Source organism: Calypte anna, chromosome 2, assembly GCF_003957555.1.
Source record: "Calypte anna isolate BGI_N300 chromosome 2, bCalAnn1_v1.p, whole genome shotgun sequence".
Classification (NCBI taxonomy): Eukaryota; Metazoa; Chordata; class Aves; order Apodiformes; family Trochilidae; genus Calypte; species Calypte anna.
The window spans coordinates 25279757-25300187 of record NC_044245.1 but is presented as its reverse complement, the minus strand read 5'-3'; the positions used below and the strand labels follow the sequence as shown (position 1 = coordinate 25300187).

The window sequence follows — 20431 nt, the reverse complement described above, 5'->3', positions numbered from 1 at the left end:
TGATATTAACTCTGAAACCTAACAAAAGTCCATGAACATCAATATGATTCTGATTTCACAGCTCAGAAATGAGGACAGCACTAATAATTCTTTAAAGAATCTTAGGGAACTGCTTTCTTTGGCAGTCAGCTCTCCTGGATGGTCTAGGGAAAGACCTTTTCTCACTTTTCTACAGTTCCACCTGTCATCCTAGCCACTCTTTAAAAGGATTTCTAGAATCAGCTGTCTTGAAAGACCACCAAACAGATACAATAGTTTGTCCTGTAACTAGTTTAACAAAACAGTGCACAGTAATGAGCTCCTTGTGATTACAGCTTCAGATTCCCCAAACCCATGCTGCAAACTTACTTTATATTTTACTACAGCCAAATAATAACTAATTGATTTACAGTTTCTATTTATTCAAAGTGCAAGCAGAATATGACCCGGCAGAGATTAATGGGGGAAATAAAGAAAAAAAAAAAGAAAGAATGGAAGGTAGATGAGAAGATGCTTCTTCCACAACCAAAGGTCCAAAGAACATTCTCAATAAGGCAGGGGAGTAACAAACGCAGTTGTTAGAGAATATTTATGACAGTGGCAACCATGTAACATCACTGAAGCATGCACAATGGGAGCAAGCTTTCTAGAAAACATATCTATAAAAGAGACATGCAATTAGGTTTAACTATCAATCATCTGGATGTGTGAATAAATCTACAGGCAGTGTTCCACGTTCCGCTAAAATTAACTTCAAACATATAGAAAACTCACCACACAGGAAATAAGCCATAAGACCTCGAAAGCTAAAATATCTCAAATACACTATCAGAATAATAATATCTCAACTTCTAGAGCAGCGAAGTTTTGAATATTTCAATCTTACAGAGAGCAAAGTGCATTTACAATGACTGGTTATATTCTCTGGTTAAGTTATATATGTTTAAGAACCCTCACAGCAAAACAATCAGATTCTTGCGTATTGTTTGGGTTTTTTTATTTCATTTTATAATTCACATTTTTAAAATCAGTGGTTACTGATCCACAAGAGAACATCTATATGGACTATTTAAGTCTTCTCTCCCCTGGAAGTGTGTGTGTAACTCCCATTAATGCTAATGGGCACAAAGCACATGCATTGAGGAGAAAATAGACCCCTCACTGTGAAAATAAATGTGTTCGGTTATTTTCAGACCCGATGCCAAAATCAAACAACTACAAGTACACACTCTAAGGAGATAACATTATATAGCCTAAGGGAAAATGTCACCATTATTTTTAACTCCCTGGTCATGGATCCTGCCACGTTTTTCATGTTTCTGCCATTTCTTGCATCAGAAAGACTATGACTGGATAACATAAAAAATGGCCAAATCCACAAGTCCGATGTCACACTCCTCACCTTCACAAAGGATGCAAGGTTAGGTCTTATGTTTTCATTTAGGCCATATAATGTTTGCTCTTTACACCATATGGGCTAACAGTAGAAGTGTAAACTTTATTGGTCTCTAGGATAGGTTCTTTAAAACTGTGATGAACTTACCAAAGTAAAAGTTCTTATAATTTAATTTTTTTCCCAAATGATTTGATATTTTCATGTTTTCTGCTCTGACCAAAATTCATGCAGTCAGTGCTGTCTATTTGAACAGGTAAGAAAAACTGCTCACATAGTAATGTGAAATTCAAAGACACTGTGATTTCTTTTAATACAAATATAATCACAACTTTTTCTGATGGAACCAATGCTTTGTAAATTTAAAGGTGATCTGACATTTGGAAGTGTCATGAGAAAGAAAAAAAAAGATTTTGAAAAGGGTGCTTTATCAGTGGAGTGTTAATATTTCTGGTAAGTGTATTTAGGGTCTTAAAAGACTGGCTTGCTGACTTTCTTATAAGAGTAATGACACCACTCTTCCCAGATTAGAAAGATGCACCTTCAAAGAAGTGCATGATACTGAGTTAGCAGTCAGGCAGAGATGAGTTCTTCCAGTGATGAGGCCTTTTCAGAAGCTGATGCAGTAGGAGACAGGTAGAATGCTGATGCTGAAAGGTCAACTTTTGCAGCTTAGTGTCAGGCTTTGCAATACTGCTGGGTCAAATATGAAAGCCAGGTGCTGGCAGGTGCTGGATGGTCCAGCTCCCAGCCCCTTGCCCCCAGCCATTCGCTCACTCATTTACTTTCACACTGAGTCAGTTAATGATAAAAATTTCCCAAGGGAAACAAAGTCAATAAACAAAAAAATTAATGCTTCCCTCACCTTACAACATGGATGGTGACAGGAACTGCTACTGGCACAAAAACTGGGCAGTGAGGGACATAGCTAAGGATGGCTGGCTGGCAAGGGAAGAAGGTGTGTCCCTCTTTACACTGTCAGATCAGCCCTGCCATATCCCAGAATCAAACTCATACAAAAAAAACCACAAAGGAGGACACCAGCTGAGCCAAGAAACTGGACAGTGTCTGCATGCTGAAACAGAAAGCCTCAAAGGCTACGATATTTCTGCCAGACACTTCCAAAAGTGCACGTGCAGGCTGTGAATGTCCTGTGTGACATGGGTCAGGACAGCTAAGCACAGAGTAACTCATCAGAGAGTGCTTAGGGACTGGCACAGAGGGTCAGTGACAAAAGAGGTTGTTATTCACTATACACACCCTCAGTTCCAGACTCTTGAGCTGCAGAGTATTCCTACATTTCACTTAAGGCTTAAAGTGAGAAGAATTGTGCTAGAAAATATATAAGGACTCTTTTTTTTTTTTTTTCTTTAATCAAAAAATGCCACAAGAAACACAGCAGCTTTGGTAGTATCTGAAGCTGTTGCAGCCCAGGCCACCTCTCCTAAATTTGGTAGAGGAATTACTGCAGAGACTGATACTGCCAAAATGAACCAGGCAACAAACTAATGAGCTCCTTCATTCATTAGAGAGGAGGAGGAGGGGTAGCACTGTCCCATGAGCTGCCAGCAGCCATGTGGATGAGCATCCATTTGTGTCAGTGTGCATGGAGCTGAGCTGGAGATGCTGGGGCTCTGCACAGGCAGGGTATGCAACATATGTGAAGCAGAACAATTTATGTATCATTGATTTGGAGTCACACAAATAAATAATGCTGAATTACTCTCTTTTCTTTTTCCTCTTCCATTAATAGAAGCCTGTCTTCTTTTTGATCTGAGTGTATCACTGTGACTCATTTTGCATGCTGAAGTCTGATTGCACAGAGGAAAGGCCAAAAACCTAAATATTACTTATTCTACATAGAACACTAAACCTATTTTCTCCTGGGCAAGTTTGCAGGGATAAACAATCCTATGAATGATTTGCTGTATGATACACAAAAAGAGACATTTCTACAGTCTGTCTAGACTCCCAGACAAGATCAGACTGTGCTGTCATCAAAGACATTTCCATAGCCTGTTGTATCACTTGGAAGACAGAAAAACCACCTTTTCGGAACAGTCATGCAAAACTGAAAAATAAACAAAAACACACTGGCCTGCCAGTGTACTAAGGGAAATCTGAATGCAGTAACCTTAGACAGTTTAGAAATTATGCTAACAATACAGCAAGAAGTTTCTGCAAACATTTGAGGGGAAAGGCAACTCCTGCACAAGTGAATGCAATCCAAAAATGAGTCATGCACAAGCAATTTTGCTATGGGCCATAAAATCACTTTACGAGAGTTACAGATAATTCTGTATGTATTCTATAATGTTTCCCTACTGTGTAGAGATGGCTATCTCAGTATCCTATCACAGATAATGATGGAAAACAAATTCTCTACATAAAAGCTGATTGCTCAGAGATTCACCCTTAGCTGTTCCAAGGGATTGTAATGCCGACAGAACACTTTATAGCGTATTCATCAACAAAGAGGTAGATTCCATCAGTGCCAAACACACTGCAGTTTAGATGGGTTTTGTAAGATGTGGCAAGGCGAATTGAGAGCAGCCTTAGACACAGAATACACATCCTGCTATTACTCAGCACCTACATAATCTTTATCACACATGCACCTACCATCCTCCACATGACACCTCTCATTTCCTCCTGATAGTGCTTTTGCACACATTCAGCATTGGTATTTATATAGGTATTCTGTACTTGTCACACTGAGAAAAATCTACAGTCATGAAGTATGAGATACTGGAGTATGAAAAGTAAACCCTTCAGGATGAACTTCAGAGCAGCACAGCTCATTTTTGCACTCCTTCATATTTTCCACTTTATGTTCCTTTGTAACTTTTTACAACTATACCCACGGAACCATTTAAAAAGAAAGTTTTACAAACACCAAAAACTTTCAGAAAAGACTTCTCTCATGAGTCTTAAGTTAGAAACTAACATGAGTTCTTCACAAGGTAGCTTTACAACTAACACACTGTTGATAACCCAGAATCAACAGGGACTTCACTGAAAGGAACCTGGATAATTCTTTGGAGGTGTCCTACTCATGTGTTTTGATACATAATCTTGTCTCAGACTTGGATATGGCATTCTTCAGAAGACAAACTTTAAAAAAACACCACCACAAAACAATAATAGTACCTCTCCAACATCATAGATCCATATGCGGCCTTCCGAATCCCCGACTGCTACCTCCTTCCCAGCCTGGGCCCAGCGGACACGGTTGAGGGCAGAAGCTCCTTCTATGGCAACGCTGGCTGTGGGAACCTGTTGAAACAATAGGAATAGGAAGGACAATAAAATCACACAGCCTGAGAACCCGGAGGTCAGTTTCCAATGTCCTGCTTAGCTGGGTGAGTCACAAGTTACTTGGCATTGCTAGAAGTAACATACAACCCTTGTTGGGGGGAGAAAAAAAAAAAAAAAAAGGGTTTCATTGTTTCTTTGATCACATGTGCTAAAACTAAGAAAGACTAAGGGATTGCTCGGAATGAGCAGGGAAGACTTTTCCACAGTAAAGGGCAGTAAATGAAACATTTTTTTCCCCTTAACCTTGGAGACATGCAAAACCACATCTGCTTCTTTTGAGAAAGTCACTGACTTATGACCAAGAACCAACTTAGGGTAGGACTTGGCTTCAGTCCTGATCTGGCTTCTGCCTCTGATTCAGGCCCAGATAACCTGAAGGCTGGCAGACACATCCCTGTATTCATGCTGACACATTCTTTAATCCATATGCACCTCTGCAGCTAGATGCAGAGGTCAAAGCTTAGGTATTATGTCAGAAAAGTCCTGAGCTAAGCACTTCAGAGCAAGAACACAGCAGAAGTAAGAACAGCTGAGCTGACATTTAGGAACTCCTACAATACATTCCCACAGTTCTCTTCTATATCCTCAGGAGACTTCTTCTGCTTTTAATACACCTGGATGCTGTCTAATTTCCAACCCCTCTCCCTGTCCCAAGTCAACCAACTTAACAAGTGATCCATGAGAATATATAAAGATTCTGGCTAATGTGTGGGATGAATAAAGCAACGAGCAATGAACGCCATCTTAGGAGAAGTATTTGTAATCTGTGCTGGAATGAGTGCATCAAAAGATGCTGCAGGAAGAAGGAACTGTGTGGGTGTTTGTCCCAGATAGGTAGATCACTCAGTTGATTTAGGTCACCTCGTAAGACAAATGATGGTAACCTTCAGGTCTACTACTGCTCCACCCAACTGCCTTTAATAGGAGAACCTGCCTGAGCAAGGAGCCTGTAACTTGGCATGACAGTATTCCAAACTTCTTTTAGCTTTAATTCTCTTTAGCTTTTAGGTCAGGGAAAATGGGGCAGGGTAGCTGCAGAAGCAGCTCCTCCACCAGATGCATCTATGGAAACAAACCTCAGTCATATGGTTAGATGGGGACAAGGGGACGTCATGGGATCTATAAACAGAGATGGAATTTGAGAGCAAGAGGTACCTGGGCAGAAATTAGAGTCTAGGCTACTTCTGGAGGACCAACAGGAATTCCTTCGGTCCTCATTGCCAGCACAATGCAGCAGAAGCAGAAAGCAAGCCTGGTCTGAACATTGACAAACTGGCAAAATTAACAAAACCGGTATTTTGCTGACTTCATTTCAGTTCTCTGACTGTAACTCTGTATTGTAATTGTGAGATAGGTCCAAAGATCCAGGAGAAAAATAATTTCAAAGCACTTTATGGCTCCCATGCCAATCTCCTACTCCTCAGCTCCAACACATTCATTGTGTCACTCGAGACGAATGCCAGCAGAAAGCTGAACCTTTACAGACTTCTCAAGACTCTTGTTACAGCCACTGTGTGTGTGCAGTAGCAGGACAAGGACTGAGTAGAGGGCTGCTTGCCTTGCCCCTCTCCTTCTGGAGAGTTCTCTGCTTCTCACTGACCCTGACACAAGGCTGCACAAGGATCCTGCCAAGAGAAAGCATTACCTCAGCAAAGGGTTTCACTGCAGCATCCCAAGCCCCCCATGGGAAATCCAAGAGGATTTTATTTGCAGAACGATGGAGAAATAAAGCTGGCTAGCAATCAGAAAGCAGATACCACCCTCCCACCCTTTAAGAAGCCATTCAAATACAAATAAGCTACTGGGCTCATCTCCCCATTGTGCAAGGCCTGTCCAAGGCAGTATTACCCCAAAAAGCTGGCAAACTCCTCATCCCCAAGTCTGTTACTGAATTGTGGGTGAGAGTCAATGGCTTGAAAGCAATGACATGGGGTCACTGATCCATGATAAAGTCACAGTAGAAAACAAGGAAGTTTTACCCCTGTGATCACCGATTTCTAAACAAAAAAGCTATTTTCATTCCAGCCAAAATTAATTTCATAACATTTGGAAAAGGGTTCCTTCAAACAACAAGTAAATGCCACATTTTACAGGCCTAATCCACTAACCAGCTATGTTTCTCACAAAACTGTAGATCAAAGATATTTGTTTCATACACAAATATACACAGCATATATTTAAGGCACTGAATTTTCACAAAGTCTTTCCAAAGGATGAAATACATAACTCTAGAGCTGGGTTTTTTGTTAATACAGCATTCTTTCAGTGTTCCACATAAAAACAAGCAGCATGCATGCCACAGTAATAGTACACAACCCAGGCTTTTTTTCAAACCCGATGGTTTTGTAAAATCCTGTTCCTGTTCCACAAAGCTATCGAACAAAATGAAAAGCAATAATGAAACAGCCTTTAAAAATCTAAATAAAAAGGCTTTTCTCCAGTGATTCAGAGAGAAATAGAGTCAAACCATGGTATCTTAAAATAAATTTGTCTGCTCTCAATAGTGATAGGTTAAATTACACATGCCTATTTTAGATTTCAAAGATAAGAGTTTATTTTATAATGGTAGCATTATGTTTTTAAAATCACATTTGAAATACTTTATAAATTCTCTGAAGTTGGTGCTTGTCAGATTTTATCAATTTTGAAATGAGATTTTAACAGGTAACAGATTAAGAAACATGTAGTCAGAAAAACCTGCATGACAAGAATATACCTTTTATTTTTTTCACTTTTATTGCTTATGCAGCAGTGTCAAAAACTTGCTTGCAAATACATGTTATATTTTTCTAGAAACAGACACCATCTTCACACTTTCAAAGGTAAAGTACAGCCTGAAAAAAAAAATACCCCAACAAATAATTCAGTGGGATATAACACAGAAAGAAGAAGCAACTTTGTAAGCCAGTTTAGTGTCAGTTTCTAGATAGATAAGACTCACCAGTAACCTAGAGACCTTCTCCAATCTTGATCAAAAAAGGAATGTTGCAAACACATAGGTAAGAAATTGGCATTTGGTATCTTGAAACTATCTGCAAAACTCACTATACTAAATCCATGAAAATAAGACTATTTTTAAAATAAATGAAGGAATGGATAAGGATTTTTTGCTTTTTAAGTTTTTATATTAATTTTGCTTTTTAAGATTTTACATTTATTTAAAATAAATGTGGTGGTGGCCTTCATTGATATTACAAAAAAAATCTCTGGTACCCACAGATCAACATGAGCCTCACAAATACCCTTGCTACTTTACAGTGAACTTTTGAGAATAATTAGATTGATTAAATCTGTGATATGGTCAAATGGTTTTAGTTATTTTTATCACAAAGCATCTAGCTCTGGGGAGAAATGTTTTTAATAAAAATGGGAGCACTAGTGAAAACTATATTACTGTTAAAAAATGTGAAGGTACCTATTGTAACCAAAAAGGAGGTATTTTCTTAATTGGCTTACTAAGTAATACCTATATAAAAATGTGACTTATTTGCCAAATTAACAAAACCAGGTCTCATTAATAACAATCATATCTAGTTCTTACAGAGATTTCTATCGATAGCTGGCAGCTAAACACATTAATATACCTGTCATTTTATATTGTCTCCTCAAATAATTTGACATCACGTATCTGACATCTAGAAGTAATAACAATAATCTAAAAAATAGGTGTTCCAAGATTTTTTATTACAAAGACGGAAGGGCTAACAAGGGCTTTTTCTTAGCAAATAACAGTGCAGACTCAAACAGCGTAATGCATTACAGAAATCGTGAAAATTATAAACAAATTATGACCTACCAGACAGAGGCAAAAGCAAACAACACTTTCAGTTATGATGTTTAAAAGAACTGCTAACAGCTTCCTTGTTCAGTGCTACTTTTGGTGCTTCTATGGCAAAACAAAACCACACATCTATTCAGAATCTGCAATATTATAATTTATAGAGATTTAAAATTTTATTTCATCAGTGCTCAGTAAGGAAACCAAATGGTACTTCTGCCTCTAGAGATTCTAATTCAATTCTCATAAAAATACAAAGCTCAGATACCATGGAAATAATTCCACTGATCCTAACATAAGGGCCGATTTTGACCACTCAGAATGGAAATCATTTGTGAATTCAGGGGTGGCCTCGTGTGCAGAAGCAGGATTGAGCTTGAAATTATTTTTTTTCCTTATGTTCATATGTATTTATATGTAAACACACTGAAAATGTATCAGCAGCTTTCTATGTGCAGCCTTATTATTGATGGGAATAGGATCAAGAGGTCCACACCAGTTTTTTGGGAAGAAGTTATGGTCTCATAGAGTTAAACAGCAAAACATCAGTTGGTTTGAAGCAGAGCAAGACTGCAGCCCTGGTATTTTGGGGGAAAGGGTTTGTTGGTTTTTTTTGTTCTTTCTTCTAAAAATGCTGGGGTTTATGCTCTGTGTTTAGGCCTGCATTAATGAGAACACCTGAAGGATATGTCCCTCCCTTCCCAAAACAAATTCTAAGGAGACTCCTCTTGTATATCCTCCAGCTGTATGTGCTCTAATTAAAAAGGCTGTGCTGCTTCCTGCTCAGAGCACTTCAAAAGGCCTCACTGCTCCCCTTGACAATGCAGTGCCCAGTGCTGGTTCCTCTTACCTGTCCATTCTTATTTATGGCAAGCACCACTCACTGGAAGCCATAAACTGTGCCTGTATTTCACTCTATCTGAAATGTACAGCATGTTTATGTGAAAGGCATATAAATGATCTAACTAATCTTAAAAAAAAAATATTGTAAAAAATACAGCATATAGAGGGAAATACTGATGCTTGCTCTTTGGTTTTCTCTTTAATGGAAATAAAAGGAAACTGTCAATTAATATATTACTTTTTTTGCTGTATGTTTGTTCATAATTTTACATGGCATTAGGTGTATATCTAAATGGCATATCTAAAACTTCATCTAAGAAAAAGTATTTCAATTCTTTTTCTGAATACTGACTGATTGCTGGCCATCTAAGACTGACCCGAAGCAACATGACAGTTTATTTCAAAACCTATTTTGGGGAAAACTCGAATCCAGAAGAAATAGCCTTTCTGTAAGTGTGCATCAGTTTTTAAAATCTGAAATATTAGCAGGAAAAAAAGGGGTGTATGACACATTCAGAAAGCAACTTTAAAAAAAATGCATTATTTAGCATTCTCAAGCTTTGCAAAAAATTCTGTGATTAATCCTCTCTCATCAGCAAAATTCAAAGGTGTGGTGTTTCCTCCCCAGTGGTCCTTGCTATTTAGTTAACGGAGAAAAAAAAAAACCAAACAAACCAAAACACTTGCTATTTTTCATTTGCATTTGGGCCTTTTAAGTTTCGCGGCAAATTTTAAAGAGAAAGAAAAAGCGAGGATATATAACATCACAAATAATACGTGAGAGAGATGCCCCGTGCTTAAAAAAAACTCAAGCAGAGAAGGGGCACGCGGGGTTTTGGGCACACTGGAGGCAGTGGAATGCAGCTTGCAGGTTGTAATCTCCAGAGGATTTGTAACAGAGGATAAATAGGAAGGAAAATGAAGCCTCCCACCCGAGCACGAAGCAGCTCCCCAGCGCGGGAGATTGGCGAAGGGCTGCCCGGCCCTCGGCCCGTGGAGGGGTGGCCGGGCTGCCCCGGTGTGACCAGTCGGCTGGGGGGAGCCGTCGAGAGCGCGGCGTCCCCGAAACGGAGGGGTGTGGGGAATTAAAAAAAAATCTACAAAACGGGCGCGGTTTAAAAGCGCACCCTAAGATAACATAGAGGGGAAGGAGGCTCTTTCCCGATTCAGCACCGCGGCTATTCATTTGTGCTGGCTCTCTGCCGGGGGTGCCGGAGCCAGCCCTCCCCACCCCTGGCAGGTACCCGAGAGCAGCGGCCCCGCCGCGGGGGAGGGCGGGAGGCACAGCACGGCGGACGGGGGAGGGAGGGAGGGAAGGAGGGAAGGAGGAAGAGGGGCGGCCAGGAGCCCCCGGCAGCGGGACCTGCCCTCCCCGCCGCGCCCCGGGGTGCGGGCGGCGGCCGACGCTGAGCTCCCAGCGCCCTGAGGGATCCCGGCGCCCCCGCAGGCCCGCGGCGGGAGGAGCAAGGGGGTGCTCGGCAGCGCCGCGCCGCCGGCCCTCACAGGGTTAAGGTCTCTCCCGGCGCCCCACCGCCCGCCCGCCCTCGCCTTCCCACCCCCGGCCGCCGCCGCCGGGCCGCCGCGCCGCCTCACCTCGGTGTCGTTATTCAGGTTCCACAGATCCAGGCGCCCCATCCCGTCCACGCAGGCGAAGAGCGCGGGATGCACTGGCGACCACATGACATCGTAGACATAGTCGGCATTGTCTTCAAAGGAGTAGAGCGGCTTGTTGTGCTGTAAAGCAGAGAGAAGCATGAAGACTTCGTGGCGCTAGTGCTGCCTGGGGCTGTCTGGCGAGTCTAATTAAAAACTTTGCACATTTACAAAGTGTCATAAAACTTCCCCAGATGAAAGGTCCTCGCGAAGGGTGGGACCGCGCTTTAATGGGGCAACAACTGTCCGGTGGGATAAATGAGATGCCCGGCGTGAGGGGTGTGGGACGCGCGAGTGACGGGGCGGGGGGACCCGCTCCGAGCCGGCACCCCGGCGGCAGCAGCGGGGGGGAGGGGGGGAGAGGAGGGGGATGCGCCAGGCAGGAGGCAGGGAGGTAGGAAGGTAGGAGGCAGGTACCGTGGGCACCGCCGCGGCCGCCCGAGCCAACCGAGCTTGCGGTCGCTCCCGATAAAGATCGTGAGAGCAGCGGGAGCCGCGCAGCGCCCTCCGCACCCCCCTGCGCACTGCGGGCGGCGGCTGCCACCTAGCGGCGGGCGGGGACAGCGCCCGCACCCCCGGCCCTGTGGGGATGGGGACCCCGCGGCCACCCCGCCGGGAGCGAAGGGTGCCAGCTCCAGCAGGCAGGAGGGAAGTTAGGAAGTACACCGGGAATAGAAGTGTAATTGTTCGTCATGAATTATTCATCGCATCTGGCTTGTCTAATTTTTGCATAATGGCTTCGCTAATCCCCGATCAATTAATGGGAAATGAAATTTGAATGATAATAAAAAACTCCAGAGATGAAAGAAATTAAGTATTCTCGTGGCTTGTGGCAGAAATCTAAACAATGGGACTTCTCTTGAGGGTCTGTCCCCCGCCTTTCCCCGCCAGCTGCCCGCGGCGGCCCCGCCGCCTCCCTGGCAAACCGGGCACGGCCGGACGAGCGCCCGCAGCCCCCAAACGCCTCTCACTGAGACTTCTGCAAGAAATCGGGTGCCTCTGTACATGTGTAAAGTTTATCCGACAGGACATCTCGGTCAGGTCCCTCTAAAGTGCACCCTCGTTCATTTTACAAAGGAAACAACGTCGGCGACACTTCAACTGCGTAGCCTTGCATTATTTTTCTGAAAAGTGGAGCCACTAATTGCAATTATTATATCGCTTTCCTTTTATAAATTTAGAGCAATAAAGCAGCCAGTTTAAGATCTATTTACAGCTGGGCCCTTGCCGGTTTTGATTTTGCCCCTCCTGGGCTACGTGGTGTTTTCGGTGCCTGCCGGGGCCACAACCCCTGCGGCTCAGCACATGGGGGGATGTGGGTGCACACAGGTACCTCTCTACTGCTGTGTTTGTGCCCATCCACAACAGCGTGTTGTTATTGCAGGGCTGCATGGCAAAGCATTTGGAAATATTTCTGTATTAGGAGATTTAACTACACGACTTCCTTTCAAGAAAAACTACTGAAAATACAAAGGGATTGATTCCACAGGCCAGTCTTCCCTTTACTTGAATTAATGAAAGACACTTTGAATGATTACAGGAGCGGGTCCCAGATTTGTACAACTGGCCTAATGTTTTTGTGCATTTTCCAATACCAAACATTTTGATTTGTTTGACAACAAAATTAAATTAGAGCTTGATTTTACTACCCCAACTTTATACATTTTTATTTCTTTTCCAAAGCTAGGATTTTCTAAAAGAAAAGGGGAAAAATTACAAGAATATTTTCTTACCTAAGCAAGGTCTTGTTCTCCTACCACATATGTATCTGCTTAGTGTATTATCAGTACCAGTGGAGTTACTTAGGCGTGTTAATGGAATTGCTTACATGCCTGTATTAAAGCATTCTAAAAGCATACTAAAGCATTGGGTTTGAGGGCCAAATGAAGAGTAAGCTTTTGAAGAGGCAGTTTCATAGGAGATTTCAAAGGGAATCCTTACAGATGTAAGATGGGAAATAATATTTAGAATGAGCCATAGGGATCCACAATGTCTATCTGCCATAGTGTGTATTTTCACTGAAAACATCTAATTTAGGTTCAAATTCTGAAAAGATGGCCATGGAACACAACAGTATACTGAAGGGGAAGGAAATCTGGACAACTACGAGCTAGCTGGTATTTTTCTTATTTAACGGAAATGTGCTGCACATGTAGCACTTTAACATTTAGTGTCATGGGAGAAGTAACAATATTGCACAGAAGTAAGAGGACTATTAAAACATCAGTCAATCAGGGCAGATTTCAGCATTTTCTTTTGGTCAGAAATCAAAACTTGTTTTGATTTTATTTTGAGTGTGACACTTATGTTCTTCTCATTTATATCATTTTATTTTCTACTTCATGCCTAAAGACCAAAGTATTTGAAGGAAAGTCCAGGAGATGTTGTTCTAGTCTGTATCTTGCTGTCTGCTGATGTGCCTCAGTTTCCCTGTTAGCAAAATTTCAGGTGAAAAGCACAGCAGATCTGCAGTATGTATTGCCTGTACCATAACAGTGGAGATACTCAAGTAGGAAGTCAGAAGAAAAATCTGGACAACAGGAATAACTTTGAGAATGATCTCAGACGTGCAAGGAATGACACACAATTGAATGGCAATGGAAAGGGAGACGTGCACTGCAAGGAAATAAGAAATTGCAGCCATGTGAGCAACTCAAGCAAAAGGCAGGATCAACTGCAGTGTGCCTGAGAAAACAGGGAGAAATCATAGGGCACCAACAGGCAGTGGTAGAAGAACTGTGCTGCAGCCTTCATAGTGGCCCCACTATCATGCCCTCCTAGCATGAATAGTTTCCAGTGGAAAAAAACAACCAACCAACCAACCAACCAAACATATTTCCCATACTATGTCTTGCTTTCTTGCATCATTTAACTAGAGAAGAACATAAGAGGTCAAGCTAGAGATCCTTTTTGCTTAGCATCCTTTCTTTGACAGTAATAGCAAGTGACCTTTCTTAAAAGCTGATATTTCATCCTGTCTGATTTTGCTCACTTAGAGCAGTTGTGTTGATTTCATTGTGAAGACTTGATTTGTAAGGTTAAGTGTGTATATAAATGTTTGCAGGACTTTCCTACCATAAGCCAGTTAACGAAGGGGCCAGGCTTGCAGATTCTTTTAATGTAAGGATCTATAAGTAAGGACCGGTACCGACCACTTTCAGTAAATGTTGAAATATGGAACCATGTAAAGGTTACTTTAAAGCAGTTTTAAATTACCAAAACTTCAGTCTTACACAATCTATAACCACCATATGGCTATTATTATAAAACAACTGAAATTTAAACTTGATGAGCTTTCATTCTTAAATATCAACCCACTCTGTTATTCAACAGAACAGAAGAAGTAGTTTAGAACAGTATCTTCAGATATACTTGTGCTGCATCTATTACTTTAAAAGAGTTTGGAGTGAAAATGTGTCTCTACTGAATCGATGGAGTTTTGCCATTGATTTCAATACGAGAGGATTTGAGCATTTAGTGGAAAAAGCCAATTCCAAGACACGTGGTTTTGTCTCATTTTTTCAAACATGTCGTCAAAATCTATTGTTCATCCTCAGTGTTTGTATATGGGCATTGCTAAAAAAAACAATGCAGACTGAACATTTTAAATACATGGGAGCTGTCTAGGAATTAGCACTTGTCTATTAAATAAGGAACTAGCCTAAATAAATAATACATATTTATATAAAAGATCTCTTTTTTTTTTTTTCCACATATGAATTTGACCAGTCTATTCCATTTCTTATTTGCATAGAAGAATTTTCTTTAATCCAGGAGGCGCCACACTTAAAATAGCTAATTATCCATATAAAGGAATGTATATATATCCACAGGTTTTAACTAGCATTTGAATTCTAAAAAGCCATAGAAAAAGCTATTGGCTTTGCCTGTTTCATGAAAGGAGTGTTTTACACATTGGCACCATTTCTGTGGGTGTCAGCTCCACTTAAAAGTGCTTCCTTAGACTGTACCTTCAGCAGTACAGATGTATGGTGACACCATATTGTATAAACAGCCCTTATTCACTAAAAGCAAACAAGCAAAAGTGGTGTCAAAGAAAGACATATCTTCAGCACAAAACACATCAGGAAGCAAAACTCTGCTGGCTTTATTTAAAGGTGGCACACTGACCAGAGGGATGCCAAAGAAACTGAGATAGGGCACAGCTTGTGCGACTTCCATTCAGAGCTCTTTCACTGTTTTATAAACCCTAGATGTGAGGCCAAGTCTTTTCCACCTTGAGAAAAATATCTTACTACTTTGCTGAATCCAGGCTTACTTTTTCCTTTCTTACCCTGCCAGTTAGCCAGGACAACACAAAAGATGCAGGCAGCATAAGTAGAAGCTGGAAGCTGTTGTGATTTTTGACACAATACTTCTCAAATCAGCTTTACTTTTTTTTCACCTTTCCTCCTTCAACAGTCTCCTTTGCAGATTACCAAATTTTAGCTGCTTGGGGTTACTTGTGCATACCTTTTGTGGTAGGGAGTAATTACTCCACTGTGTATAAGGCTCTACTACTCTTATAAGCCTTCATGTTCTCAATTTGTATGAAGTCACAAAGGCTCTGTTTTTTATTCAGACTGATTGATCTCAATGGGAATTTTGCCACTTCTGGACTGCCATGTTGCTAGCAAATCTAATAGCTTTCCAATAGTTATGATAATTTAGGCTAATCCCATAGATCCTGCTTTAATATTATATTTGTGGAACTTGACAGTTCAAAAAGCTACAGCAATCCCAGGAACTGTTATGAGATGCTATAAATCAGAGGTGCTAGTTACAGGTACATCCCTGATGGCTCAGCAAAGCCTGTCTGCATTCTCCCTGAAGGGTATCATCACAGAGGATAATCACAGACCCCAGTACTATACAACTCATAACCTGGAGTCTGCTCCACTTTTTCTAGGAGTAGCATGGAAGTAAGTCTCTTCAAGGATGCCAATAGGAAAGCAAAAAAGCAAAAGGGGGATGTTTATGCTCTTCAACTTTAGCCACTCAATGTCACTGGCTATCTGAGGTGCCAACAATTACCAACAATTCCTTTACCTGCCTTTAATTCCTTCTGGCAGACATATTCAGTACTGAATCACAGGTCAGCCTCTGGTGCTCAGTGGACATTTCACTGGACTAGGACCTATGTCCATGTTGTGTCATCTCACTGTCAGATGATGATTAGGTCACTGAATCAAATCTAAACTGCAAGGGATCATTCTTCATTTTTAGGTTCAGTAGCACAGCAGGTAATAAATGAGAGTGTAAATGATCCCTACACAATTCACAGCCCTACACTGTAGTCTTACTACACTGATTGTTTTCTGGCATCCTAAAAGTTGCAGACAGTCAAGGCAGAAAACTGCTTACTTTTAGAGATGATTGTTATTGCAGAGAAGCTGAAACTGTTGCCTTTCTTCATTGCCAATAATAAAAAGGAAGTTTAATATTTTGCATGACCTCTTTTAATTGTCAATAATAAGAGTCCAATATTTTGCATAAAGATGTGGGAATTATTATAGAAGGAGGCGGGGACAAGGGTGAGACCAAAACAAAGGGGTTATGAGACCAGACCAAGTCTGGAGATAACATGATGATTACATGTTGGTGGGTTTCTTCAAAGTCAGAGTGTCACGGATGAGCATACAAAAAGGAAGCAAAGGGGAAAAGGTTTGATGACTGGCACAGGAGGTTTTAATGGGAACTGAACTTAATGTCTAATATTGTGGCATGGAGAAAAAAAATAAATTGGGAAGTCAGGTATTACCTGACTTTCAGAAGTATAAGTCAGACAGCAGAGCATATACAGGGTCTGTAGAGATAGTCTGGAAGCTATACTGACAGGTAAACTGCTTATTTTGTTAATCCTTCTTAGCTGTTTTAAGTCCTCTGCAGAGATGTGATACCTTCAGGCTGTGCTGCTAGACCATAGCTGTTCACTCTGGTCTTACAGCTCTCTTCTACTGTGCCTCTCCACTTGCTCAATGGAAAAAGATCTTTCTATTTTCTAAAGAAAAAAAGCAGAAAGTGTGGCATTCCTCTTCATCACTGTGTATTAGCTGAATAACAATTTTCAGTAAGCTTGATATAAATGTGTATTACTTGATGTCTGCTGTAAATTTAAAATAATTAATGATATCTGCTTGCCACAGATGAATTTCCAAACATGAGAAGATCTGTAGGCCTTGGGACCCTGCAAAACAGGCTTAAGAAAGATTTTTTTTTGAAGAAGCTAATATGAAGACTGAGTTACAGGGAGGCACCAGGGAGGACAGTGTTCCCCAGAACACTTTTATCCCCAGTTCTTACTGGCCAGGCTGGTCCATGCTTATTTCTGTATTTTAGATCATCCACTTTTATTCCCAGTTTTACTCCACCCTTTTGAAAGTTGTGCCTACAGGTTTCTAGTACTTGAGGTATAATATCTATTGCTCCAGTCTCCCACATCAAGCTAGATGCAGTGTGGATGGAAACCATGGAGAAGCCTGTACAGGCATCTGCCATTTATTCAGTGTTTCCTCAGACTGCTGACTTCATTGCTAAATGTTAATCAATTTTTCCACCTTTTATTTAAAACACACTTTAAGCAAGCCAGCACTTCTTCCTATCCGACAAACTATGCATTTCAGCCATGAGGTTTCTTTAGAAATACTATAATTTTCTTTTGAATTTCTACCTACTTTTAAAGATGGCTCAAATTTTTCTTTTTTGGAAGCTCAAAAACACTGTAGAAGGTCTTACTGATAATCAGAGTCTCTCACATAGCAGAGAAAGGATGGCTGCATGAAGCAGGTGGGAGAAAATTTCCATTAAGGAAGAAATCCTGGGCTTCAAGTACTGATAATTTTCCCAAAATGTATCACTGATACATGCGAGCTTGATCCTCCAGTGTAATTCTGCGACAGAACAGTCAGTGGGAGGTTTGCATTTTGATTTCAGGGGAAAAAGGAATCACGACTTTGTTTTGTACAGATTAGATGAGCTCCTGAAATCCAATTCTGCTTTCCATGTGCAAATAAAGCTTTCACTGGCTGCAGCTGGATTTATGTTAGGCTTTTCTGCAACAGACTTTAGCTCACTGAGTTTTTCAGAAGAGCCTCAGTATTTTAGATGGCTGTTTTATTTTTATGGCTGTGTGTGCCATTCTTCATGAAGCGTCTCACCAAGAAGAAGCATGGTTCCCATGAGTAAATGAAGTATGTTGGCCAGCTGAAGAATATTTTCATATCACTTTTCAAATATGGCTACACTGAAAACCAAAATCATGAGAAACATTTCATGGGAAGAACTTGGAGCTGATTTCAAGCCACCTGACTTCACTTTGGTTTTGCTCTTTAAAATTACCTAGAAAATACCTTTTTTTTTTTTTTTTTTTTTTTTTTTTTTTTTTTTTTTTTTTTTTCAGCTGGATGAGAGCCAGACCTCTGGCTCCAGAGGTAAAGGGCAAAAACTAAAAAAATCCTGTCTGAACAAGCAACTCCACCCTCTTCCCCAAGTCAGTTTGGCCTTTTGACAGAAAGTCAGCTCTGAAACAAATTCATTCATTGCCTTGTTTTTGGACAAAACTCAAAATTCTGAACTCACACCACAGAGAGACCATTTCCATGAAATACAGCATGCTACTTTATCATCCTTTGTATTCTCCTATAGTCACATAAAATTAGCATTGGTCAGTGATTAATCAGATTAATAATTTCAATTGCTTTTATCAAAGAGAAAAGCCTGCTCTGGAAATGCTGTGTTGTCAAAGTGATTGCCTTATGAGCAGTCAAGAAGGAGCTCTGTGCTGTGATGCAGCATTGAGGGGGACCTAAAATAAGCCAGGTACCTAAAATAAGAGTGTTTAAAACATCCTCTGAGCTAGACATTTGAGCACCAACAAAATCAATGGAAAAGAGGTATTAGTAAAGGATCCCACAGAGAGAAGGAAACAGGGAGAACTGCCTGTTTTCAGTCCATCTCCTTCCAAAGCAGACTAAAGTCTTGGTCTCCCTCATAGTACATTGTTTCTTTTCTTCCTGGTGTTATTTCTATTCATCCCTAAACTCTCCAGGCCCTTTTGAGATTACACACCATGGCACTGGATACAGGTGCAGATTACATCCATATTCAGTGAGGTGAGAAGTGCAGAAAGCCAGAGGTCCTGACACCCCTGTAGTTTGACTTAGTATCTGCTCGGAGCACATCCTGGTTTTTTTTCTGGTTGTACCTTTGCTTTTCTGGCTGCAGAATCAAGGTACAGCTCTGTGTGTGTGTGATGTGGGATAAAGAAGCAGATTCCTTCCTGGTAATGCTCTGGGAGAAGCCAATTTAAGGAGACAGACCCAGAAACTCAGAAGTGCTGCCACATCTGCCTTAGATAGGGTCTGAGGCTGTCCAGATGCAAGAAAGCCCTCAAAAGCTACAACTGATTATCTGCTAGACTTGGGCTTCTACACAGTCAGTGGTAGGAAGTAATGGTAGCACTTCCAAGAGATGTCCAATGTATGTATTGCACTTATTTCTTTTCAGTGGCTGCATAAGAACTCAAATGATGGATGCCCTGAAGAATCCAGGAGGATACAACTTCATATGCAGTAAGAATCATATAAAAGGCCCTATGTGCTATTGCAAAAAGACTGAGTATGGCCTAAAGGATTTAGGAAAGCTTGGGAAAATAACATCAAGAATGAATAAGCTCAACACTGAAAGTAGTGAGAATTTCTAAAATTTCACTAAATTCAGCTCTCATCTACACTTAAGTGTATCCAAGATAAGATACATGGGCAACCTCTGCATTTCACCAGTCCATTTCACTGTTAGAGACCAGTTACAAACTGGAGAAGTAGGGCAGGCCCCAAGTGACAAAACTGGGTTTCATCAGGAAGCATCAGCACATTAAACTCAAAGCTTTATCCTGAGAATATCCTACTTGCAATGAAACCATAGTTGTTTGTAAGCACAAGGTACAGCTTGTACACATGTTGCGGTCCCATCCAGGCAGACCTTTGCAGGGTGGCTTGGTGCCCAAACCACTGGCTTACAGGATACTCTTTTGGAGCACCTACCCTCTTGATAAATAACAATAAAAGGGAGTACCCTGATATTTTAGTAAACTTTAAAAATTGCCAGTGTGTGCATTTGCTTGGTGATTAATCAAGACAATCATGTAATAGTTCGATTCATTCTGCTATACCATTTCCCATCACAATTAGTTTGGTCTACTACTATCAGATCTATCAGATCCTATCAGCCAGGCTTTTGGGGAAGGGGACTTGGGGGTAGAGGTACTTATTTTTGGCAACAGCTTCTTTGCATTGTTCTAGTGATAGGCTTCAGCTTGACCTCTGAAAAGATGGTGTTCAACCATCACATCAGTTGAAAAAACAGTGGAGTTTGAAGTGCTGATAGGGAGAGGACCAAGATAATCAGCAAACAGATGGGTATAAGATATTGAAGGTAGAGAAATTTTTGCTGTTTAAAATGTGGTTTCT

General features: G+C 41.0%; 1 protein-coding gene across 2 annotated transcripts in view; it reads right to left on the bottom strand.

Annotated features, from left to right (window-relative positions):
- DYNC1I1 (dynein cytoplasmic 1 intermediate chain 1) overlaps positions 1-20431 on the bottom strand; it is a 186813-nt gene that overhangs the window by 16956 nt on the left and 149426 nt on the right. For both annotated transcript variants that reach the window (XM_030444777.1, XM_030444778.1), the window contains exons 15-16: positions 10905-11045; positions 4523-4648 (exon numbers count right to left, since the gene is read on the bottom strand). In XM_030444777.1, coding sequence (XP_030300637.1) covers positions 4523-4648; positions 10905-11045 — 267 coding nt within the window. The remainder of the gene's footprint in view (positions 1-4522; positions 4649-10904; positions 11046-20431) is intronic.